We start from the raw sequence: 25,453 nt of genomic DNA, 5'->3' as shown, positions 1-25,453 counted from the left end.
GTCAGAAAAGATAACATCATGTTCTAAATCTAACTTATAGGCTAAAGTCAAAGTGAGCTTTAAATATTGTGAATTGAAACACAAATATATCACTTGTATTTTATGCCATTGTTTATGAGGAACAGCTGATTGAAGTAATGCAAATATATAAATTACAGCTAGGAAACACACTCAGCTATTGAGGTTCTTTCAATTGCATGACCATAATGGTATACAGAAAAAAAACAACTACTTTGGGCTGTAAAAGTACACTTCTGCATAAATGTGAGATTGGCCCCTACAACACTGAATGCCTTCTCCTGTTTTTAGAAGACCTACATGAAAGACTGGTGCCAGAGGTAGAAATTGGACAGGTGGGAGACCACTTGCCAATATATGTGATCACATGGGACAATGTGGCATTCCATCATCCCCATGCAGTCACAGCCTCGTTTGACCCACATCTGAGGATGATGTCATTTTTCTTTGCCCCTTACTCCCGTTTTCTCAACCCCATTGAGGAGTTTTTCTCAGCCTAGAGAAGGTAGGTTTTGACCATCGTCCACAGCACCAAATGTCCTTCCTGGAAGCAATGGATGCTGCATGCCAAGACATCGCAGGTGAACACTGCAGGGGTGGATAAGGCATGCAAAAAGATTCTTCCCAAGATGCCTTGCCAGAGAATATATCAGGTATCAAGTGGATGAGAACATGTGGCCAAATACAGAAGACCGGGCAGATTAGAAGTTTACTATATTTTTATTCATTTATTTTATTTGTCCTATATATATATATATATATATATATATATATATATATATATATATATATATATATATATATATATATATATATATATATATACTACAGTTTTTTTCTATTGCTAACATCCCTTTTTCCAATCTGTAGTCACATTTTCAAAACACTATACACAATTAGCACATCAGTCTGTTGTGAACATACCTTTAACACAATTCATGTTGTTTTCATACAATATTTAGTAAATTAACACATTTCTAAAAATTATAGATCTTTCTTGTTTTTTTTTTTTTTTTTTTTTTTTACAAATTCTTAAACACAGCATGACAGAAATGAAGACCTAATGTTCCAAACTTTAAATATAGTGTAAAGCCTCTACTTCTGCAACAACAGCAACTCAAATGTATTGGAAAAAAACATCTCTATATAAAATATTGTAACAACTGATGAGCATTTTTAAGTAACAAATCACTAAAATATTTAGAAATAGCTCATTCCAGTCTCAGTTGGAGGAATAGTCAGGTGTTGATGTTTTTCCATTACATCAACATAGAGTAAAAAAGACCTCTTTGAATTGGTTTTGTGGATGCACAACAACACAAAGAATCAGAGAAAGAAAAAATAACGCCTGGGAGAGGGAGAGGAGTAGTTGGATCAGAAAAATGGAGAACAATAGGTAACGGAGGGGTAAGAATGTGATGGACTGTGCATTTTTATGTTTGTTTGTTTGTTTGTTTTTCCCTCTTACACATGTGGAACTTATGAAAGCTTATTTCTGCCATGGAATATAAAGGTTAAAGGGTAAATGTGACTTTTTTTTCATCTCACAGTTCTGACTTTTATTTCTTGCAATTGTGAATTTATCTCACAATTCTGATAAAGTCTGAATTGCAAGATGTAAACTCGCAATTCCAAGAATAGAAGTCCAAATTGTGAGATAAGACAAAATGCATTAGTGTTTTGGAATGATTATTTGATTTTAAGACATGTTTGCAGTGTTTTGGTAGTCTTGGTGTATTGTGTTAATGTATTATTGTATTTTGAAAATTAGTGTTGGGGTTTTGCTTACAATGTGTGATTCTGAGCATGAAATGAACGGTTTTGACAATTGTGTGTTGTAGGTGTGTTGGTGTGTTAGGAGTTTAGGAAAGTTGTTAAAAACATTGAAAATTGTCATAGCAATCGTAAAAAAACTGTAACATCACAGTTAACCTTTGAAGGACCAAACCAATAAACAAAAGTTAAATGAAATCACAGAAAAAAGAGTTCTCTGCACTGTCCTCCTGGTCAGTGATTTCACTAGTCATCACTATGAGTAAAGGCATTCCACTCCATCTCTGCATAGCTGAGCACACAAGCCTTTCAAAGTATATTCTACTGACCGTGAGCATGGATGGAAGCGTCCAGTGTGTGCACACTACACACTACTTTCCTAAGTGCTTAGACACTGTGCAGAGATATAAGCTGACTGTACTGTTGATTAAAATAACGTCATACTAACTAAAAAGGAAAGTACAAACCCAATTCCAAATAAGTTGGGACACTGTACAAATTGTGAGTAAAAAAGGAATGGAATAATTTACAAATCTCATAAACTTATATTTTATTAACAATAGAATATAGATAACATATCAAATGTTGAAAGTGAGACATTTTGCAATGTCATGCCAAATATTGGCTCATTTTGGATTTCATGAGAGCTACACATTCCAAAAAAGTTGGGACAGGTAGCAATAAGAGGCCGGAAAAGTTAAATGTACATATAAGGAACAGCTGGAGGACCAATTTGTAACTTATTAGGTCAATTGGCAACATGATTGGGTATAAAAAGAGCCTCTCAGAGTGGCAGTGTCTCTCAGAAGTCAAGATGGGCAGAGGATCAGCAATTCCCCCATTGCTGCGGCAAAAAATAGTGGAGCAATATCAGAAAGGAGTTTCTCAGAGAAAAATTCCAAAGAGTTTGAAGTTATCATCATCTACAGTGCATAATATCATCCAAAGATTCTGAGAATCTGGAACAATCTCTGTGCGGATCAAGGCCGGAAAACCATACTGGAGGCCCGTGATCTTCGGGCCCTTTAGATGGCACTGCATCACATACAGGAATGCTACTGTAATGGAAATCACAACATGGGCTCAGGAATACTTCCAGAAAACATTGTTGGTGAACACAATCCACCGTGCCATTCGCTGTTGCCGGCTAAAACTCTATAGGTAAAAAAGAAGCTATATCTAAACATGATCCAGAAGTGCAGGCGTTTTCTCTGGGCCAAGGCTCATTTAAAATGGACTGTGGCAAAGTGGAAAACTGTTCTGTGGTCAGACGAATCAAAATTTGAAGTTCTTTTTAGAAAACTGGGATGCCATGTCATCCGGACTAAAGAGGAAAAGGACAACCCAAGTTGTTATCAGCGCTCAGTTCAGAAGCCTGCATCTCTGATGGTATGGGGTTGCATGAGTGCGTGTGGCATGGAAAGTTTACACATCTGGAAAGGCACCATCAATGCTGAAAGGTATATCCAAGTTCTAGAACAACATATGCTCCCATCCAGATGTTGTCTCTTTCAGGGAAGACCTTGCATTTTCCAACATGACAATGCCAGACCACATACTGCATCAATTACAACATCATGGCTGCATAGAAGAAGGATCCGGTTACTGAAATGGCCAGCCTGCAGTCCAGGCCTTTCACCCACAGAAAACATTTAGCACATCATAAAGAGGAAGATGCGGCAAAGAAGACCTAAGACAGTTGAGCAACTAGAAGCCTGTATTAGACAAGAATGGGACAACATTCCTATTCCTAAACTTGAGCAACTTGTCTCCTCAGTCCCCAGATGTTTGCAGACTGTTATAAAAAGAGGGGATGCCACACAGTGGTAAACATGGCTTTGTCCCAACTTTTTTAAGATGTGTTGATGCCATGAAATTTAAAATCAACTTATTTTTCCCTTAAAATGATACATTTTCCCAGTTTAAACATTTGATATGTCATCTATGTTGTATTCTGAATACAGTATTGAAATTTGAAACTTCCACATCATTGCATTCTGTTTTTATTCACAATTTGTACAGTGTCCCAACTTTTTTGGAATCGGGTTTGTATACTGGCCCTGTCCCAAGTGAAACCCTAAAGACTATGACACACCAAGCCAATGTCGGGCCATCGAGTGTCTGTCAGCATTGGACTAGTCAGATCCCATCTACAAGTTCTTTAATTTCAGTTTTGTGTGTCATGACCTTAACACTCTTTGTCTTTCTTCAAGTCTACACTTTCAACACGTAATGCTGCTTTGACTGTTAGGTAGAAGTGAGTTGCAGAGCTTACCTCTGGCAAGAGGAGTTCCGCATTGTCTTGCACACAGTTGAGCATGCAAGCCTTTCAAAGTATACTACTGTGAGTGTGGTTGGATGCACTTGGTTAGTGAACTATTCTTTTCAAGCTCTCAAATCACTTGCACATACACTGTTGTAGCTGGACAAGTCTACATGGACAAACACTGGTCTGCACACAGACATTGTGTAAGAACCTCAGCAGAACAAAGGAATTACTATTTCGGCTGAAGGCCCAAGTGTAATTCATTTTCCACAGTCCACTCCATTTAGCGCACCTTCAAAGAATACTCTAACACAAAGCTACAAATGTCCCAGGCCTGGTCCTCTCTTTCCCTCAACTCTCATCGCTCCTCCTTATATCCTTCCGGACCTATGTGATGCACAGGTGTTTCACATAAGTATCCGCTCCACCAGCTGAGAGGGCTACACTCGTGATGCCACACGGCGGTACTGGACAACCCTCGGTGGACGGCTTCACTTCTCCGCCTCACCTGTGGACAGCAACAGCTCCTCCAACTCCGGGGACCCCGCAGCAAGCCCCCTGTTCCTGAGCTCTCTCTGCTCCTCCTCATTATGGTGAATGGAAGCAGGCCCTGCCTTCTGGCAAATGGCAGTGACTCCTCCGGCAGACAGCAGTGAGCATATCAGTCCCTCTCGGAAAGTCGCTCCGGCACCACCGCAACGAGCAACCACAGGTGACACTCTTCTTCAGCCCGTCCTCCTGGGAACCACAGCGAGGGCTTTTTGACAGGGCGTATCTCCTTCTTCCTGAGTTTTGGCATCAATGTAATATAGTTTGTTGCTTGGGGAAGAAACAGGTGGGTACCAGCTCAACATAAATTTAGACTATTATTTCACAACTGTAAATTTGTATTTAAAATGGTAAGCAAGTGTTTCCTTGTTTATGGTTGGTATATCCGCAGTCCTAGTTTTGGTTTCCTTTTTTAAACGACGAATACAGACTCCTTGACTGGAGCTCCTTATACTGTAGAATTAAATATAGAATAGAAATGTGCATGAATGTAAAAAAAAAAAAAAAATGTGCATGAATGTATACTGTAGTCTTAAATATTAAGATACACAGGAATGTACAAGAGGCGAATATGCAAACATGTTGCGACACTGTCAGTATGTCAATATGAGGTAGAGAACAATGAATATCTTACTGATTAAGTAATTATTAAGTGGAGTCATGTAGATGTTAAGAGGCTGGTTTTGAGTTTAGGAGCCTGATGGCCTGGGGGAAGAAACTCCTCCTAAGTCTCTCAGTTTTTGCCATCAAGCTACGGAAGCGCTTACCAGATGGCAGCAAAGTGAAAAGACCATTACTAGGGTTGTTTGAGTACTTGATGATTTTAACAGCTCTGCTTTTGCAGCGTTTGATGTAGATGTCCTTCAGCAAGGGGAGAGAAGACCCTGAGATGCGCTCTGCTAAGCGCACAACTCTCTGCAGGGCTTTGCAGTCTTGACTGGAGCTGTTCCCATACCACACTGATATACACTGAGTCAATATACTTTCTATGGCCCCTAAATAGAAAGTTTTCAGGATTGCTGGCGAAACCCTGAATTTCCTCAGCTGTCGCAGATGGTACAGTCTTTGCCTGGCTTTATTAACCTGTGTTTGAATGTGGGTAGACCAAGTCAGGTCCTTGGAGATGTTTACACCAAGGTACTTGAAGCTGCTCACCCTCTCCACGGGGGTTCCACTGATCGTAAGAGGAGTGTAGGGCCACTGCTACCTCTTCCCGAAGTCCACAATCAGTTCTTTAGTTTTACTCACATTCAGAGAGAGACAATTGTCACCATGATTTGAGTTTCTCTACCTCATCCAAGTATGCACCTTCATTATTGTTGGAAATGAGGCCCAGAACCACAGTATCATCAGCAAAATTGATAATAGATGTGGAGCTTTAGGAAGACATGCAGTTATGTGTGTAAAGAGAGTAGAGCAGGGGACTCAGGACACAGCCCTGTGGAGCTTCCACGTTCAGGGTGATGATATCAATCTTTTGCATGCCAAAGTAAATTTCTGCACAGAAATATTAAGCTAAATAGAAGCAGAAAATCGTGCTGTACACACTTTCATAAGATCGGGTTAGCCTACAACAATTAATTTGTTTGCTATTTTACAAGTGGGAATACAACGAATTCATGACATGGGTAAAAAAAAAAAAGAGGCTAATAAATAATTCAATAAATAAATAAATAATTGCATTGCAGAAAATGCTTTACATGTTAAGGTATTCAGAACAGAGCAACATAAAAATCTGAAAAAGCAGCTATACAATTATAGGACAAAGTTAATTTGTGTTTTATTTTTTAATTGTACGGAATTATAAAATAAATGCAAATTATAATCGGGCCTGTTTTAGGCTTTGCCTTATTTTTATATTTTAGATATCCATCAATATCCATCAATTCGATTTGAATTAAAGTAGGCTAGTAATTTAAAGATTTCTATATATATATATATATATATTTTTTTATCATGTCTGTGAAGCAATTCGCTGAGTTTAGGTTCATCATTGTGAAGCGCTCCTGTTCAAACCCCAGATGGCAGAAAGCATTTCTTTTCTTTATTTTATAAAAGCACAACGTTTTGTTGATATTGTGAGTACACACAAATAAAAGTAGCCCCTTTACAGTTTAGAATGAAACTGAGGTACTCTTACCTTTATGAACAAAAATGACTGTGTATTAATTTGTTTCCACTGTTACTGTGCGTTCACACCAGATGCGACTTGCGCAAATAAATCGAGCTATTCGCGCGTAGTTGGACGCTTGAACATTTTGAGTTTATTCGTTCATTCGAGCGTGAAATTAACTTCACAACAGATGCGAATTCGCGTCATGGGAGGGGCTTCTGGCAGTTGAGTTCACGCAGCATTTCAACCACCATTTATTCGGATAATTTTCAAAATATTACTGTTATCGTGTCATGAAATGTAGTTTTAAAAGTATTTCAGGCGAGAATGTAGTTGTTTTAAACTCAAATATGCGGTTTATTTATAAAGACAGCGCCTATTTAAAAATGTGTTTCACCGATTTCGGAGACGATCAGCTCCACGCGATCAGCGGGAGCTCAGTTCTCATTTTACCGATGAGAGCACTCTCAACTCAGCTAGTCCTTCTGACATTTGCCACTGGCTCTGATGTCTCAGTGGTTAAACATAAAATATAATTCGTTTTGGGTAAATCTAACAGTTAATCTTTGGTCTTTATTCAATTAATCTATTAATATGTTAAAATTAAAATAAAAAGATGCAATACTGTTTGATATAATATTTTGTTTCATTGTAATGCAAGCTATACAGTATGCCTACACATTTCCCTGATCTACAGGAAATTTAATGTTTTAATGAAAAATAAAGGAGGCAGTGGTGTTTTTTGTTCAAATTTAGATTGTTATAGTTTTCAAATGATAAATGGAGCCACTGTTTCTATAAAAGTATGAAGATGTGTCGTACAGCTCTGGGTATCCACATACAGCGACGATGATTTTGTCCTCCATTGTTGTTTCGGTTTTCTGCCTGCTCGCTACATCATAATCACGTCACTACTAGAGCAAGCTCCTGATTGGTTAATGTGGTGCGAATTTTCGTCCAAAGTTCAGATTTTTCAACTTGCGCGTTACGCACATCAAAATGCCCAAAATGCTCAATTCGCGCCGCGTCTTTCGCGCCGCCTCATTCGTGTCTTTGCATTGACTTAACATGTAAATCACTCGCGCTTAATGCTTCATTCACGTCTGGTGTGAACGCACCTTTAGAAAAAAATGCAACTGATCATGTCGGTGCCATTACAAAAAAACAAACAAACAAACAAAAAACTTACATTTAACGAACAAAAAAATGCTCCAAACATTTTTCTAAATTGACTTTATAAAAAAAATGAAACAAAATGTAATCATTTTTACATTACATACAAAACTGACCTATTTTAATAGCTGAAACAGTAGTATAAGCTTTTTTTGGGAAAACGGGAAAAAGACAGGCTAGGGCCTATATTTGAGGCACGTGCAGCGCTCTAATCCACTTAATCCAACGCTGTTTTGTTCTCATCTGTGAGCATGCTCTTGATATAGGTTGATCTAAGAAAATGTGTGAAAATGTATAGGGCCCCATTCCTATATTTTGCCTGGGGCCCCCAATTCACTAAATATGCCCTTGCGTGAGGGCAACTGGACGATAGTCAACCACTCTTGCCTGAATATTGTTCTTAGGCACAGGGATGATGACAGGGTTTTTAAAAGAGGTGGGAACCACCAAGGTAGCAAGGGACTCATTAAAAATAGATGCAAACAAACCAGCGAGCTGATCAGCACAGGACCTCAGAACACGGCCAGAAATCCCATCAGGACCTGCTGCTTTCCTGACGTTCACTCGCTTTAGAGCCCTCTGAACCTCGTCCTCCGACACGGTGAATACATGATTATCACTGTTCTGACTGCTGCTTCCTGACACGCTGATCGGCAGACTTGCGCTGCCTCAGTTGCATTCAAAGTGGCTGTAGAAAGAGTTTAACTCGTCAGCCAGCGACAGGTCTGCTCTCACAGCTGCAGAGTATTTGTTACCAAAGCCACAGATGGTTCTTAGTCCTTGCCATATGCGTCGGGAGTCATTTAGTTGGAAATGGGACTCTGTGCATTCCCTGTATCTGTGTTTTGCGGCTTTTACTGGCTGTCGGAGATCATAACACAATGTTTTGTACTTGCTTATGTTCACCAACGAGAGGCTGGCGTTGTATGCTGCAGCACGGATTGTTCTGTCCACCCACGGTTTCTGATTTGAGAAGGTCCTTATAGTTATTGTATCTGTAGCTTGTTCGGTTAACGTATTTACAAAGCTTAATGCTACATCCGTGAACTCGCTGACGTCAGAGGAACTCGCTCCCTGTCCCAGTCTACATCCTCAAGAGCCGCCTGTAGCATGGCTTCAGAGTGGATGGACCAGCGCGTCACTACTCTCTGCACTTGGGGTTCTTGAATGAGCCTTTGTTTATATTCCGGTGTGAGAAAAATGGCGGCATGGTCCGATTTGCCAAAAGCCGGTAGTGAGCGAGTTTTGTAGGCATTCTTAAAGAGCAGGTCAGATGGGTTTTTGAAAAATCTCTCTTTTGCAGTTTATCAAAAAAGTGCATGATAAATAAAGATATTGTCTCTCAAAAGAGAGAGTCGGTTCTGAATCGCCGTAACGAGTCGTTATATTTTCGACTCTTTTGCCTGTTACCGTGTACATCACTGGGTAACACATTTGCATAATCCCTGCCTGCCCGCGAAATCCGAACAGAGTCTGACCTGCCCACACACACTCTTGCTATTAGTGCATTTACATCATGTTGAGAAGACGCGGTGTTCAAGGATACCACAGAAATACAATTCGAGCCTTTTGTTGTGTGCTTGTCATTTTATCAAGAACTGCTTTTCTAATCTGGGCTTTTATCTTTGTTGGCTTCTAATCTTCTTAATTTGGACTAACAAGCTCTCTGAACCACGACCTGTAAGTAGTACGATTGATACGTTAGGTGTACATTTTCAATTGAGTGCTCAAAATATAATTTTTTTGTGCCAATATGTGATGAATAATATTGGGACACTTTAAAATACCATCTGACCTGCTCTTTTAACTGAGAGTAGCAATTATCCAGTGTTTTCAGTCCTCTGGTTGGACAGGATAGATGTTGATAAAAGATAGGCATAACCTGCCTGAGGTTGCCTTTGTTAAAATCCCCCGCGATGATAGAAGCAGCATCAGGATGTTTGTTAATGTAACAGCTGAGCACATTGTGAAGCTTAGACAAAGCCAAGCTTGTGTCTGCCTGTGGTGGAATGCAGACAGCAGTAACGATGTTCGATGAAAACTCCCGATAGAATGGGCAGCAAATAATGGATAAATGTTCCAGATGAGGCGAGCAGGAGCGTGACAGAGTGGAGATATTCCTGGGGTCACACCATTTCCTGTTGATCATGAAACACACTCCTCCACCTTTGGATTTACCAGCCTCTACTGTCCTGTCCATCCGTAAAACAGAGAAGTTATCAGACAGCGTTACAGCAGTGTCCGGGACCGAGGTCGTGAGCCATGTTTCAGACAAACAAAGGATGGTACAGTCCCTAATGTCCCATTGGAAACTTAATCTGGCTCTAAGATCGTCCGTCTTATTCTCCAGAGATTGGACATTGGCAAGCAGAATGCTCGGCAGAGGAGGGCTATGTGCTCTTTTCCTCAGTCTGTTGCGAATCCCAGCGCATTTCCCGCAGTGTTTCTTGATCCGTTGCCGCGGTGGGTTACTCAAAGTGTCCAATGTTCATCTCGGCGTACCGGAGAATCTCAGATGGCACCGATGGGTTGGAGGATAAAGTGTCCTGAAACAGGTTAGTGAAGCGGTGTCCAATGTCCAAAAGTGTTCCTTTGTCGTAAGTGATCAGTGCAGACGATATGTGTGTAGAAAGAGAGAGCAAAAGAAAGTACAAAAGTAAATAAAAACAAAATCTAAGTGGAGCGACCTGGATGGCAGCCGAACTCAGCGGCACCATCTTGGATGAAAGTTTCTTGGCTGTCATTTGGCAACATGAAGTTTCAGCTCCCTCCACATATTTTCTATAGGATTGAGGTCTGGAGACTGGCTAGGCCCCTCCATGACCTTAATGTGCTTCTTCTTGAGCCACTCCTTTGTTGCCTTGGCAGTATGTTTCAGGTCACTGTCATGCTGGAATACCCATCCATGACCCATCTACTGTGTTCTGGCTGAGGGAAGGAGGTTCTCATCCAAGATTTTACAGTACAAGGCACCGTCCATTCACCCCTCAATGCGATGAAGTTGTCCTGTACCCTTAGCAGAAAAACAGCATAATGTTTCCACCTCCGTGCTTGACTGTAGGGATGGTGTTCTTGGGATCTCCCTCCAAACACGGCGAGTCAAGTTAATGCCAAAGTGCTAAATTTTGGTCTCATCTGACCACACACTTTCTCTCAAGCCTTCTCTGAATCATTTAGATGTTCTTTGGCAAACTTTAAATGGGCTTGTACCTGTGTACCTTGTACCTGTGTGTACCTTCTTGAGCAGGGGGACTTTACAGGCGCTGCAGGGTTTCAGTCCATTGCGGAGTAGTGTGTTACCAATGGTTTGCTTGGTGACTGTGGTCCCAACTGCCTTAAGATCATTAACAAGCTCCTCCCATGTAGTTTGGGGCTGATCCCTCACCTTTCTCATTATTATCCTTACTCCATGAGGCAAGATCTTGCACGGAGCTCCAGACCGAGGGTGATTGATGGTTATTTTGTATTTCTTCCATTTCTGAATAATTGCACCAACAGTTGTCTCCTTCACACCAAGCTTCTTGCTGATGGCCTTGTAGCCCATTCAAGCTTTGTGCAGATCTACAATCTTGTCTCTGACAGCTCTTTGGTCTTGCCCATGGTGGTGGGAGAGGTTGGAATGGAAGATGCATATTGTGTGGACAGGTGTCTTATACAACTAACAAGCTGACATTAGGAGTAACTTCTTAAAGTGACAGAACTGATCTGTGTTCCACATGGGCACATAAACAGTCTGTGGGAGCCAGAATTCTTGTTGGTTGGTAGTGGATCAAATACTCAAATACCACTGAAATGCAAATCAATTTTTAACCTTTATATAATGTTTTTTTTTTTTTTTTTATGGAATTTTTTGGTTGATATTCTGTCTCTATCCATTGAAATAAACCTACCATAAAAATTACAGACCCTTTATTTCTTTGTAAGTGGGCAAACTTACAAAATCAGCAGTGGATCAAATAAATATTTTCCCCACATGCTATTTGACTGTTTATTGTAGTCTTTGCAGTGTTGTCTTCAGTTTAGTTGGTAAGTTTTAGGTCCACACACAGGCGACGGGGGACAACAACATAATTGGTTTTCATCACAGCTAGTTTTATCAGTTTGCCTTGTGGGTCGACAGAATCACTTTTTGAGAATTAATAACTGCAAGTTTGTCAAATTAATACCATAAAATATTTGATTATTCAGAGTTTTGCTTTGAGCCACTTAGTAGTAAATACACACGATATCCATGAGCACAACTGTACTTTCATCTGTATTTTCAGATTTTTGTCTGTGAAGTAGTCTTAACTTAATGCTTCTGCTGTGTAGTACATAGGGTAAGTAATGTGATAACAACCAGAAACTCTATGATAACATCAACATCATTTCAGAACTCACCCACACAAGCTGATAAGTAGATGCAATAACAACTCAAACAAAACAATAAGACACTGGAGCATGTTTGACTCATAAAACAATAAAGGGATAAGAAGTCATAAATTAATTAAGAGTTTAGTGGTCTGAAGTAGGTATTGAAGTAAACATCAGGTTTTAAATGGCACAGTGTTTTTTCAAAGATACAAAATCAGATCCAATGTCCTTATGTTATCTTAAATATTTAAAGACAATATTTTACATCTGAGTAGAGACATATTTTAAGCTTAATCTTGAAAACGTACAAAATGCAACAGTACAACCAGAAAAAAACAAACAAAAAAAAAAAAACTAAAATTGAGTTTACAAATATTTAAAAACCTATACAAATGCATCTTTACATAGTTCCACATAATGTGCAAAATTACTGCCAAGAGTGTGCATTTTTCATTGGCCTGCTTACTATTTTCAGACATAAATACTGAACAATTATGCAAACACAAACTTTTATGATAGCCCTGACTCTTTCCACTGGTACATCATGTACAAAGAACAACAATAACATCTTCATCAACAGTTAGAGATTGATTTTAACCTCTGCACTGTGATTCCATTTTATTGTGGTCAATGTACCTAATGCATTTTCTTTGTCCTTAAAGACCTCATGAAATTGACTGACAAGTACAATACTCTTTCCTGTACAGACGTATAAGTTGAGGGGGACATACTGATTTCACGGGGGCTTCAACTGAAGTCTATTCTTTTGCAAAGATTTAAATGTAATGTAGCGATTAAATATTTTGCAGTCATCAACAACAAAGTCGCATATGGACCCAGTTTGCTGTTTTCTGTGCATTACCAGAAAAAAATACATTTTGTTATAAATTATAACATTATAAATGCGTTGCTGTCACTTTGGCCTCATCCTCTATAGTGAGCGCTGGGTTGTCATACATCTCTAAACTCTTATCCTTGGTTTTCATGTCATCCTTCTCTTCATCCCTCTCTTTTTCTTTGCAGCACTTGCAGCAGCAGCAGCAGCGAGTCCTGCAGAAGGTCATGCTGGCGGTCACCACTTTGTCCCAGGGTTTGAAGGAGTGCAGCGGTTTGGGCAGGAAGTTCCAGCTGCGGAGGAATGATGGCAGGAAACGCGGGCAGCGTTTCTGCGTAATGTTCACTATGATCACAAAGATCACAAAGACCAACACGGGCACTCCGACCCCCACCAAGACCTGCCAACCCGCGATGGAGAGGCCCAGGACTAACAGCGGGAAGAGGAGGAAGCACAGGATGAGATACAATGCCGCAAACCAGCGGTATTTGGCTGTGCGGTTGCCCAGAGCTTTGGCTAATCGGATAGGGATGCGTGTGAAGGGGATGGGATACCACAGCAGGATACCACTGATGTTGAAGAAGAAGTGACAGAGAGAAATCTGGAAGAAAACACAAATGATAGTCTTTAATCTACACCCACAGTAATAAAATCAATTCAAAGGAAAATAAGTGCAGTAACAAACCTGTAGAGAGTTCGCCAGTGTCTCTCCAGGACTGGCGAGGGCAGCTAGAAGAGCAGTAGTGGTTGTGCCAATGTTGGAGCCCAGAGTGAGTGGATACGCCCTCTCAAGGCTAATGACACCAATACCTGAAGAGAATGAAAAACACTGCAATAAGCATAATATACAGCATGCAAATATCAGATAAGACCGTTTTTAATTAGACTGAACAACTTAAAGCGGTGGACAGACTGATTGGTGGGATGCACAGATTTGCTGGCTGTGGTGTCACATCATGAATATTAATTTGGTTATACATATGATCTTTTAATGTTTTTTTTTTTCTTTCTTTTTTTAAATAGTCTGTGAAGATGAGTTGGAAGTCAATCATCAAATACATCAATGTAATCAATAACTTGATGAATATAAATTATCTAAATTACTAGTACAATCGCACACAGTGTATTTTTTTCTTATTGAATACACTACTGTTCAAAAGTTAGAGAGTGGGATTTATTTATGTTTTTCAAAGAAGTCTCTTTTGCTCACCAAGACTGCATTTATTTAATAAGAAATACAGTAAAAACTGTAATATTGCAAAATAGTATTACAGTTTAAAATGACCGATTTCTATTCAAACACATTTTAAAACAATTTATTTCTGTGATCAAAGCTGAATTTTCAGTCTTCAGTGTCACATGATCCATCAGAAATCATTCTAATATGCTGATTTGCTGCTCAATATACTTTTTTGTTATCAATGTATTATCAGCATTTTGTTCAAAAGCCGTTTAAAGCATTTATATAAATAATATAAATAAGTGTAAACTTTTATTCAGCAAGGATGCATTAAAACTTATTTCTAAAAAAAAAAAAAAAAAAAAAAAAACCTTGCAGACCCCAAACTTTTGAACAGTAGTGGTGTATTTACAAAGTGATTTAAAGGAACAATCATTCTTACTGACCTATTTAAATGCCCAAATCAGCTTATTTCATCCCTACATATTCCACTGTCTGTCCTGGGATTCTGTAGGACATTCTGGGATTGCCTTTTCCAAGAGGGATACATGCAATACCTTGTATACTACATAAAATGTCTAGGTAGGCTTTTTTATTGGGTTACCATAATATGTTTTAACCTTCAGCAATTTAGCAACCACTCCAATCAATCAGGTTTCTATACTGACCGACTAGTGGAGTGATGGCTGAGGTGAAGACAGAGCTGCTCTGTACAATGAAGGTCATTCCGGCTCCAACAAGGATGGCGATATATCCAGTGACCCAGGCGAAGGGGAAAGGGAAATCTGGCAACAGTTAAAGCCATATTAGAAAGGTCATGAACAATGTTTAGTACATTTATTTATTCCTGTTATTAAGTGATGGTTGCATTAAAACTCCCCACAAAGCATTGGCTAAAATGTAAGTACAGTATGTGAGGAGTTATGAGCATGTACCTGAGTGCAGTCTGAAACCAACAGCACATGCACACACACACACACCTGTGGCACTCAGACACACTCAGGCTCATATCATGTTCCTGTTCAGCTCATCAGACAGCAGGACTGGATCACCTGTGCCGACTATCATATGACAGGATACATGCTAACACACTTCCAGTAAGCGCTACGCCTACAAGAATGAGATAAGATTGAACTCTGGGAAGGGTGGTGCCACGTTGCCACATGTATGTTTTTAGTTCAAGGTCAAATATTTTCTACATGTGTCTTTGTCTTCAACTTCCAACTTAAAAGTTTAGTGATGCTGCACATTGTCAAAAAGAGTGTGTATCAGAGGTTAATGTTAGCGATTAGCAGCAGAGCTTATCAGCAGAGGATTCATCTCCGATGTTGACTCACCTGTGTTGAGCACCTTTTTGATGACTACTGCCACCTGACCCTTCAACATGGAGTTCAGCAGCTTGACGATCAGAATCAGGCAGGTACAGAGGGCCAGCAGTGACAGAGCCAACAAAATCAAGCCCACCGCTAGGTCAGGTAGATTAGCGTACACAAACATGTGAGTGCCTGAAGAGAGAGAGAGATGAGGACGACTCTGTCAGAACTTACATAAAATATATATCAACGCTCACAAAACTTCTAGAAATTTAGTGACCAGTTTCTCTGCTGGTGGTCAGAGTGGACAATCGGAGTTATATGAAATAATGTCCAGGCTAATCCATGCTTTATAATGGGAGTTGATGGTAGCCCAAAATTTGAAGAACAGAAGATAAGCCAAGAGGACACTGGTTTTCCTTTGCTGTAAACAAAACTTGGTTCTCGCGAGACTAGAACATTCTCACCGGTGCTTATGCTACGCCTACATCCTACCTCATCACCTGGACTCCACTCTCCCGTGAACGAGCATACAACCCTTTAATAAGAGGCTACTAAGTAAAAAGATGCCATTAAACACATATATAAAATATGCCACCTTTATGTTGTTTCAACATTAATTTGGAGATTCAGTGTGAAATTGACAAATACATTATATTAATATGCAATTAATCGTGATTAATTACAGAAAAATGTGTGAATATTATTCTTTTCTTTTTTTTATTGATTGACAGCACTAGTATTTTTATCAGATTACTAACAAAGCTTTATGCAAATAGCTGATTCTGGTTAAAAATCCCAATTTAAATGGAACAAATAATATTGCAAATCTTAAAAGATACAGAGGGCTGTTTTCAGATATTAAGTACACCTTGGGGTCCTTGGCATTAAAGACTGAAAAACCTGCGACATAATATATCAACAATGATCTTCAAATTCTCATTTGAGGAGCATCTTGAAAGAGCATACTCTTTCACAGTTGAAGGACCACAGAATGATTACATACTCAAATCCACTGAACCAAGTCGAGGCTGGAATTTCAACATGCAATCTAACTACTTGCATTGATTTAAATCACCCGAATTCATACCGAGAGCAAAAGCCCTGCTGCCAAACTGGCAGAGGCTCTTTGTTCAGGTGCACTGGCCTCAGGTGCCCGAGGCTGTCATGAAGAATAGCCCTATTGAAAAGGTAGAGTAGATGGATGGGGTGGGGGGAAAGGTGAAGCTCAGCATTTAAGAGAAGCCATTGTACTCATGGAGGTTAGAGCGAATGGCAATAGATGGCTTAAGAGTTGAAATAAGTCAGCTATGTAAGACGGGAAATGGATTGATACTAGGCTTCAGCTTCTGTTGATCCTGGAAGTTCGTGCACTGGTTGCTACAAGAGCCACAAAGAAAGCAGAGGCACTTACATTTGTTCAAATTGATCGTTTCTGTTTGGTTCTTTTGAGTCCAGATCTGGCCGTCCTCCTCCCAGCAGAGGGCGTCAGGTGTGCAGTTTACGAATCCAGGGACTGTGATATTCACGAGGTTCTGAAACGGACAAAAATACATCTTCAGACCTAAACCTTACATAACAGAGAGAATATGAAGCTTTTGTCCTGGCTATCACTGAATAAATACGATAATCTAACAGAAATATACACAATATATAATAGCGCAGAAATAAACTAACAATTCATATCAAGTAATTGGTGTTAAATTGTTAGCTTAGCATCATGCTAACACCACAAGCAATTGGTATTCGAATCTCTGTGTGTATGATGTTGTATGTTACACAGAGCTGACATTCCTATGAAAAGTGTTTTAAACACGAGGTTTAATTTCAGTTAAAACGTTGCCTTTAAAGAAAGCTGTCTACGTAGACAGCAAGGCAATGCGCTAGGTTTAGAACAGAGCAACAGAGCTATGCTCAGAGCTAGGTTTGTCTGGAATTTAGATAAAAGACTTGCATAACAGTGTTTATCATCTGAATTCCCATCAGTGTGACAAATCCCATTTCCTCATGTTTTAACAGCCAAATCTAGTGACTATAAGAAATGGTGGGTGTGCTGCACTGAATTAACCCACTTTCAGATTCTCACCGTGACTTTTTTTGTTTTACACCAGATCTTAATCAGACTTTTGTTTCGGGCTGCAGGGTCTCCAGTGGCGATGTCACGGATCACAGAGGTGTCCAGCTGGAAAAACAAGGAAAAAGATTCTCAATGAAAATACATATGTTACAGCAGAGAGCAAAGCAGGTGCTTAAAGATCGCAAAATTCCTCTAGTTTAAGTGTCTTATTACATTTCGCAAAAAAAAAGGAATTTTTAACTCTAATTCTGCAAAATAAAAAATGTGCATCAGTGTGTTTTGTGCTTCAGTTTTTATGTATGAAAGTGCTGTAAAATGAATTGTTGTACATTGTAATTGAAAATGCACAATACTGTCATATTTAAGTCAATTCAGTACTCGTCCAGATAAACACACACTACTATGTCGAAATTCCTATCTTAGCGAGTGCCCTCGTAAACAGTTGGTTTGAGAGAAATAAAAAATGGATGTGTGTCAGTATATTTGATCTGTACATTAGGTCTTAAAGTGACAGCAGCCTAATAAACCTGCTGCTGTTAAATGTTTATTTATAGGACAATATCAAGGACACAGTGGAGCTTATGCGATCAGCTGCCTGATACAGTTGCATACGGATACTGTTGAATGGTAAAACCTAATAGATCCACTGATCTCACCTCAATGATGTTTTTGGTGAGGGGTTCGGTGATGACCTTTAACAGGTCTGGAGCGTCTGCACCCGTCTGGATGTTAAAGGAATCAATTATAAGTTTAGTGAGTCTGTAGAGGTATCCTGAAGCCACCTCCAGAGGCAACAGCACCAGGACAGACAGCCAGTTAAAGAAGTCATGGACCGTAGCTCCAGCAAATGCCCTGAGGTACACAGAATCAATGACAAAACCCATTTCTCAGATGTTCAACTCGAGTTCTTTCATCAGCAAGTAAATTCAAATTTACTGAAAAAATGCTAGATCAACTTTTTCACCATTCTGAGTTATGTAAAGCCTGTTTTTGCATACAAAAAAAATGATGCTATTGAGACCCAATGGTTCAATGTTTTCCATGACTGCATAGATACAAAACTAACTCCTTAGTTGGGTTTACCTGCGAAACTCGTTGCGGTCTCCCGCTTGCATCACAGCCACGATGGTGTTTGTCACAGAAGTGCCGATATTAGCACCCATGATGATTGGCACTGCAGACTTCACCTCCAACACTGCAATTTACAATGAAAAATAATATATAGATACACAAGTTTTTAAGTTTAAAAAAAAAAAAAGTTTTGTCTGTTATCCAGAGGTGCATTTATTTGGTCAAAAATAGTCAAAAATGTTATGTAATGCATTCCTGTGATCAAATCTGAATTTTCAGCATCATTACTCCAGTCTTTAGTTTCACACGATCCTTCAGGAATCATTCTAATATACTGAATTGATGCTTTATTTAAAACTGAAATCCTTTGTAACATTATAAATGTCTTTACCATCACATTTGTTCAAATGAATGTATTCTTGCTGAAAAAAAGAAACGGAACCCAAACTTTTGAACTGTAGTGAGTGAACAATATATGCCAATACATTTCAAATAGAAAAATAAGACAGAATCAATCTGAATGTGGTAGAATACACACACACACAGTCATTTTCAAGGGTGATGTCAGGTAGAAGTGCCTTAAGGTAACAACAATTTTACAGCACATTTTACAGTGGATATTGATTTTTCACTCAGTTACAATTTGTGCTACTGTTCTTACATGTAAGTGCTTATCATGAGGGAGGAGATATCTGTATGAGCATGAGTCACACACACACACACACACACAGAAAAACTCACATCCAGAGGACACCATGCTGACCACAATGGAGGACGAGGTGCTTGAGCTTTGAACCAGAACAGTGACCAGGACTCCAATCACCAGACCAGCCACGGGGTTCGACAGAACCGCATTGTCCTGGAAGATATCGCCAGCTGCCTTCCCTGAGCACAAGGACAAAACCAGCAAACCATGCCATTTGTGACCCTGGACCACAAAAGTGTCAATTTTTAGAAATTGAAAATTAAATATCATAAGAAATAAGCTTTCCATTGGTGTATGGTTTATTAGGATTGGACAATATTTGGCTGAGATGCAACTATTTGAAAATCTGGAATCAGAGGCTGCAAAAAAAAAATCTAAATACTGAGAAAATCACCTTTGAATTTACCCAAAATAATAATTATCAATGCATATTACTAATCAAAAATTAAATTTTGATATATTTACGGTAGGAAATTTACAAAATATCTTCATGGAACATGATCTTTACTTAATATCCTAATGATTTTTGGCATAAAAGAAAAATCGATAATTTTTACCCATACAATGTTTTTTTTGGCTATTGCTAAAAATATAACCCAGCGACTTAAGACTGGTTTTGTGCTCCAGGTCACATTTGTGTCCACAGCACATCCATTTCTGCTCAGAGACAACCACCCTCCATTATACATTAACCACGTTAAACCGATTTGCTATGATAAGGCACCGTTTGTTTAAAGTACATGATCACTGGTGTCCTACAAAAGCAGTGGTCTCAAACTCAATTCCTGGAGGGCCACGGCTCTGCAGAGTTTAGCTCCAACCAGCTCCAAATCACACCTGCTTGGAAGCTTCTAGTAATCGTGAAGACTTTGATTAGCTGGATCAGGTGTGTTTGAAAATTGAGGAAAAAACAAAAAACAAAAAAACTCAGCACTTTCAAGCAAAGGGCCTTAAAAGTTTAAATTCAATGGAATATTCAAATAAATTATTATCAGTAGATTAAAATACACTCCAATCTAAATACAAAAAATACAAAAATGCATAAAATCAGGCTGTAAACTGAAATCATATTTATTTTTCCCCTCTCAATAACAGTTTTAACTGAACATAGCTTTTGAAACCACTGGAATCACAAATTTTTTCATGGCTAATTTAATATATCAATATATAAATATCTACTCCCAGTTTGTTAATAATAATAATGATAATATAAAGCTTTTTAAATTTTTTACAGGATCCCTTTTTTCCAGCATGAGACAGGTTGATACTGATAAAGTGAGACAGTATATCAAATTATGAATTTATTATTAACTTACATAGCAATAACAACTAATAAATCATGAACTGAGAAATCAAAATTCCCTTGATATTTTGACATATAATTTGACATAAAAAAACATCCTGTAAGTTTCAGAACTCAAAACCTTCTTGTTAGTCCAAAAACATCTTGAAGCCAAATTGCCAAAACGACAGCTTTTGGAATGTGCCACTTAATGAAGTTATAGAGCGTCTAAACCCCGCCTCCACAGAAGATCACTGCCTGCTTCTACAGCGCTGCCTGTTTAGCCCCGCCCACCAATTCTACATCAATACCTGTTTAGCCCCGCCCACTGATTCACACATGTAGTGTAAATAATGAGAGAGGCAAACAGGTCTATGCAGAAATCAAATCATAAAGATGCTCCACAGATAACAAGACGCTGTTCAGTGCCAAGTTTTGGAAAAACACAGGGTGTGTCTCAATCAGCTCTCGAGCTCGTGAATCAGCCTATCGTGTACACAAACACGTATCATCAGGGGGGTATTCCAGAAAGCAGGTTATCTGACATACCCGGGTATGTTTAAGAGTAAGTAAGTGGATAACCTCAACTTTCGGTTCCAAAAAACGGAGGTAACTTTCAGGGCATGTTAGTAGTCATAGCAACTCACTCTCTGAACTTAACCTGCTCCGGAGCAGCTTCTGTTCCAAGGTTAGTTCACTTCAGCGAGCCTTCAGTGGGCATGACAGACAGCGCACAACATTATATAATATTACAATATGTAATATAGCCTATCATATATATATATATATATATATATATATATATATATATATATATATATATATATATATATATATATATATATATATATATATATATAGCCTATATTTGATATGTTAATGAGGAAGCGCTAATATAAATAATAAATAAGGTAATATATTATTCTAATATGATTATTTATTTTATTGGCATATATAAGAGTTATCTGTATACATTATAAAACACTATGACAAAGTAATGTTTAAGTTATATATTTATTTTATTTATTACATGTTATATTATCTCACACATGGAGCGGCATTTTCTATATTCTCTAAATTCTAAAATCAAAATACATATCTGATATGACTTAATATATAATTAGCATAAAACAAACAATATAATTCACATTCTTCTCAGGGATTAAAGATTAAATGGAAAAAAATTTAAATGATTGCACAGCCATCAATTAGGTTGCGATATGCACTAAGCATGTAAACAACAAATGAACAAAAGAAGAAGAAAGAAACAGCTTGGCACGCTTTTTCTTAGCGTCCGTTTCCATAGTGACTCGTCGATTCGTCGCTCTTTTGAGAATGTCTTGAGTTTTAACCGGGAACATACTCTGAGTTGAATGAACTTACTCCCGGATGCGTTTTTGGAACCACATACCTCGAGTAAGCAAGGTTTGGGGTTAATCAACCGAGAGTTCAGGGTTTAGTTCACGGTAAGTTAACCCTGCTTTCTGGAATACACCCCAGGTTGAATCCAGTTGTTTATTAGTCAGTTATTTCTTATTTGAGCCAATGCAGATTTACTAAGTTATCGAGACCGCCCTGATTGTAAAGCAAAACATGATTGGCTATAGTGAGAACATACTATGATTGGTCAGCGAAGTGTGGCTGTTATCTGATTGGCTCGAGCAGACGGTGGGTGGAGTCACGCGTTTGTGAATTGCCAGAATCTTGATGGTAAAAAAGTTTTAAAATCCACAAATGCACACAGCGATCCACAAACACATGCCTTCAATGCCAGACAAAGCTGTGTTTTTGACATAAAAATATATTTGTAAATAGGTTTTTTATTTGCAAATCTCATTTTATTTATTTGTGAATTTAATGTTTGTGAAACTCAAAGATTTATTTGCGGATCTCATTCTATTTATTTGTCAATATGTTTAATTTTTTTGTTAATCTCTTTACATTTATTAGTGGATAATAATTAATTTATTTGGAATTATGCAACAGTTCTACCTCCATAGAAGAGGGCCTCATGTTTCAATGTCTTCCTGGTATTTATTTATTTTTATTTTTTTTCCCATAAAGGCATAGCCTACTATTAGGTTACAGTACTTTGGATTCTTATTAAAAGTGCATAAATAAGTACAATTTCCAAAAGCCACCGACTATACCAAAAGGTCTATTTATTTTATAGTGTAGTGCAATGCACTGTTTCATTGTATAGTTTAGCACAGTCCTAGAGTTCTAAAAGAGGAACAACAACAAAACCATTTTTCATTAAAAAAAAGTTGTAAGGTTCAAAGGAAGCTCAAGAAAGTTTACTGCACCTCCTACAAGCTGGAAAGCGGAGCTCAGGATGTCCAGAGAGCAGACGAACACGTAGAGCAAACCCAGCAGAAGAATAAACTTCACGATAGACTTGAGAACGCGCAGAACTTTCCCCTTCGTGTCGAGATCTGCAGAGCAAACACAGACAAAGAGCGTGACGCGCAGGAGTGTAGCTCGCGCCCGCGCTTCATTCGCACTGTTACACTTACCTGACCATTTCACCCCGGTGTCCCGGAGCTCGGGCAGGTCCCACGGGTCCACCTCCTCCTCCGGCTCCGATTCATCTGTCGGCGGTTCGGGATCCGTCGCATCTTTGCGCGCGCGGTGTGCGTCTGTGAGAGAAAAGACACGCGTCTGAAGACGGACAGAAACCAGGAACAGAGGGCAGGACGGAAGTGCGACTCTGTGTGGACGTGGTTTGTTACGGGACACTTACCGAGTTCCGCTGACGGCGTGGCGGGATGAGTCTCAGGCAGCGGAGGCATCGTCTTCACTCACATAAACATATAAATAATAACATGTTACGATGTAACATTTTCTCAACATTCACTTTTGCACCACATAAATGCTTTGCTTTATTTGTGTCCCAAAAGTTTGGTAACATCTGGCTAAAACAAAAAAACTTGAAAGCAAAGTCAAACATCTTTTTTTTCTTTCTTTCTTTGAATTACACGGTGTTTCAAAACAATGAACACTAAAGTAAAATAAATAAATAAAAAAATAATAAAAAAATACAAATACAAGTAAAAAGATGTTTCTCATTGTTTTTCATTCTTATTGTGATATGATTAAAAACAATAAACAATTTAAAGTAAACAAATGTAAACGTAAACAGGGAAAGTAAAAAAAATAATAATTATTTGTTTCTCATTTAAGCATTGATTAAAAGCAATAATCAGTATCATTTAAAAACCGAAAACATTAAAAAAAAAAAAAAAAAAAAAAAAGTATAGTCTCCTTTTCTTAGAAACCGTTGTTTAAAACAATGGACAGTTTAATGTAAAATAGTAAGCGTAGAAGTACAAGTAAAAAGTTCTTTCTTTCTCATTAAGAAAACAGTAATAAACAAACAAACATACAAACAAAAGTATAAAGTAAAACCCGGATCGTAAAGGGAAAAAAAAGTATAAGTCTTTCTTTCTTAGAAAAATTTCTTGTTTATAAAAATGAACAGTTTAATGTAAAAAAAAAAAAAAAAAAAAAACTAGTGAATGTAACTGTAAAAAAGAGTATAGTAAAACAAATACAAAAGTATTTCTTATTTAGAAAGCAGTGATTAAAAACAATAACATTTAAAGTAAAACATTTCTTTCTTTCTTTTTCTTTCTTTCTTTCTTTTTCTTTCTTTCTTTCTTTCTTTCTTTCTTTCTTTCTTTCTTTCTTTCTTTCTTTCTTTCTTTCTTTTTTTCTTTGTCTGATCGTTGGCTCACCTGTCGTGATTGTGTTGAATTGCCCATGTGTTAATATCTCACAAATGCTCACAGATTCTTTGTGTTCGCTTATAGAAACAACGATCAGTCTGTCAGCAGATATACGCCAGTATTTATCAGTTTCCACCACACCGTTAAGCAACAGTTTGATGACAGATATAAAGCACTCCCTGACACTCATGATTCAGACTCATCGACAGTGATCACATCCTTACTTAGATACACCCAGACCACTAAAGACAGAAACACTGCACTGCCTACAAGAACTTGTAGCTCAAGATCCTAAAATCTTTGTCTTAGAGATATACAAAAGCACATATTAATTTGTTTTTAAAGTTATCAGGTAATACCAAGCATGCTTTCCAAGCACTGAGCAGCATTATTTTAGTGTGGTTGTCCTACCTGTCCTGTGCGGTGTGTGTGTGTGTGCTGCTAGTCCAGTGGATGTACCTGTCGAGGAGGCGCAGGTGTCTTATATACACCTGCAGCAGGAAAGTCCTGCTCGTGTCACTGATCTAAAGTCCAGAGCGGGTGGTACTTCACAGCGCATGCATGCAGCCTCAAATAAAGGCCAATTATCAGCTCAAACAGACCGACAGAACCTCTAAACAACTCACAATCCTGCTGCCATGCAGACCATGCATGCACATACGTTGCATGCATATACGTAAAATGTTTAAAATTCTATTCTATTCTATTCTATTCTAGCATGTAAACCATGACATTTTATTAAACCATAACATATCAGCATATAGTTTTCATCTGTCACTATCAGAGTCTGCCCTCTATTGAAAAAAAGGGCATATTACAGCTGGGGTCTGAAAGCCAAGCTCAACTTCAAGATGAGCCTAAATGTGTCACACACTTCCCTAAATCACAACAGTACTTTGGACAATCTGCAACAGCATGTAAAGGTAGTTCTGTTATATACTGACCCTGAAAATAATAAACTAACAGAGGGGACTTGAAATAGTATTCATATTTTTACTCAAATTAGTATGACTATA

The 25,453-nt window shown here is 38.5% G+C and overlaps 1 protein-coding gene across 2 annotated transcripts; it reads right to left on the bottom strand.

The window, feature by feature from the left end:
- Positions 1-12,120: 12,120 nt before the first annotated feature.
- slc34a2b (solute carrier family 34 member 2b) lies at positions 12,121-24,946 on the bottom strand. 2 transcript variants are annotated; one of them, XM_042712588.1, is made up of 13 exons: positions 24,849-24,946; positions 23,453-23,504; positions 23,226-23,348; positions 23,016-23,144; positions 19,463-19,606; positions 18,734-18,845; positions 18,307-18,502; positions 17,660-17,755; positions 16,988-17,108; positions 15,598-15,765; positions 14,929-15,045; positions 13,766-13,890; positions 12,121-13,681 (listed from the first exon to the last, which is right to left on the bottom strand). In XM_042712588.1, the coding sequence occupies exons 2-13, from the start codon at positions 23,499-23,501 to the stop codon at positions 13,142-13,144; spliced, it is 1,920 nt and encodes a 639-aa protein (XP_042568522.1). In that variant the 5' UTR covers positions 23,502-23,504; positions 24,849-24,946; the 3' UTR covers positions 12,121-13,141. The 2 variants fall into 2 exon arrangements, with proteins under 2 accessions (XP_042568522.1, XP_042568523.1); XM_042712589.1 differs by having other exon boundaries at positions 23,453-23,509; positions 24,849-24,899.
- Between the last annotated feature and the right edge of the window lie 507 nt (positions 24,947-25,453).

The sequence above is a fragment of the Cyprinus carpio genome, chromosome A23 (assembly GCF_018340385.1).
Source record: "Cyprinus carpio isolate SPL01 chromosome A23, ASM1834038v1, whole genome shotgun sequence".
Classification (NCBI taxonomy): domain Eukaryota; kingdom Metazoa; phylum Chordata; class Actinopteri; order Cypriniformes; family Cyprinidae; genus Cyprinus; species Cyprinus carpio.
Note: the sequence above shows the minus strand (reverse complement) of the source record. Positions and strands in the feature narration are given on the sequence as shown.

Coding starts and splice junctions, on each gene's coding strand:
- slc34a2b (XM_042712588.1), bottom strand. CDS start 23,501: ATGCCTCCGCTGCCTGAGACTCATCCCGCCACGCCGTCAGCGGAACTC. Junction 19,607..23,015: donor CGCTTTCCAGCTTGTAGGAG/GTGCAGTAAACT, acceptor CCTTGTGCTCAG/GGAAGGCAGCTGGCGATATC. Junction 13,891..14,928: donor AGCCATCACTCCACTAGTCG/GTCAGTATAGAA, acceptor CATTCTCTTCAG/GTATTGGTGTCATTAGCCTT.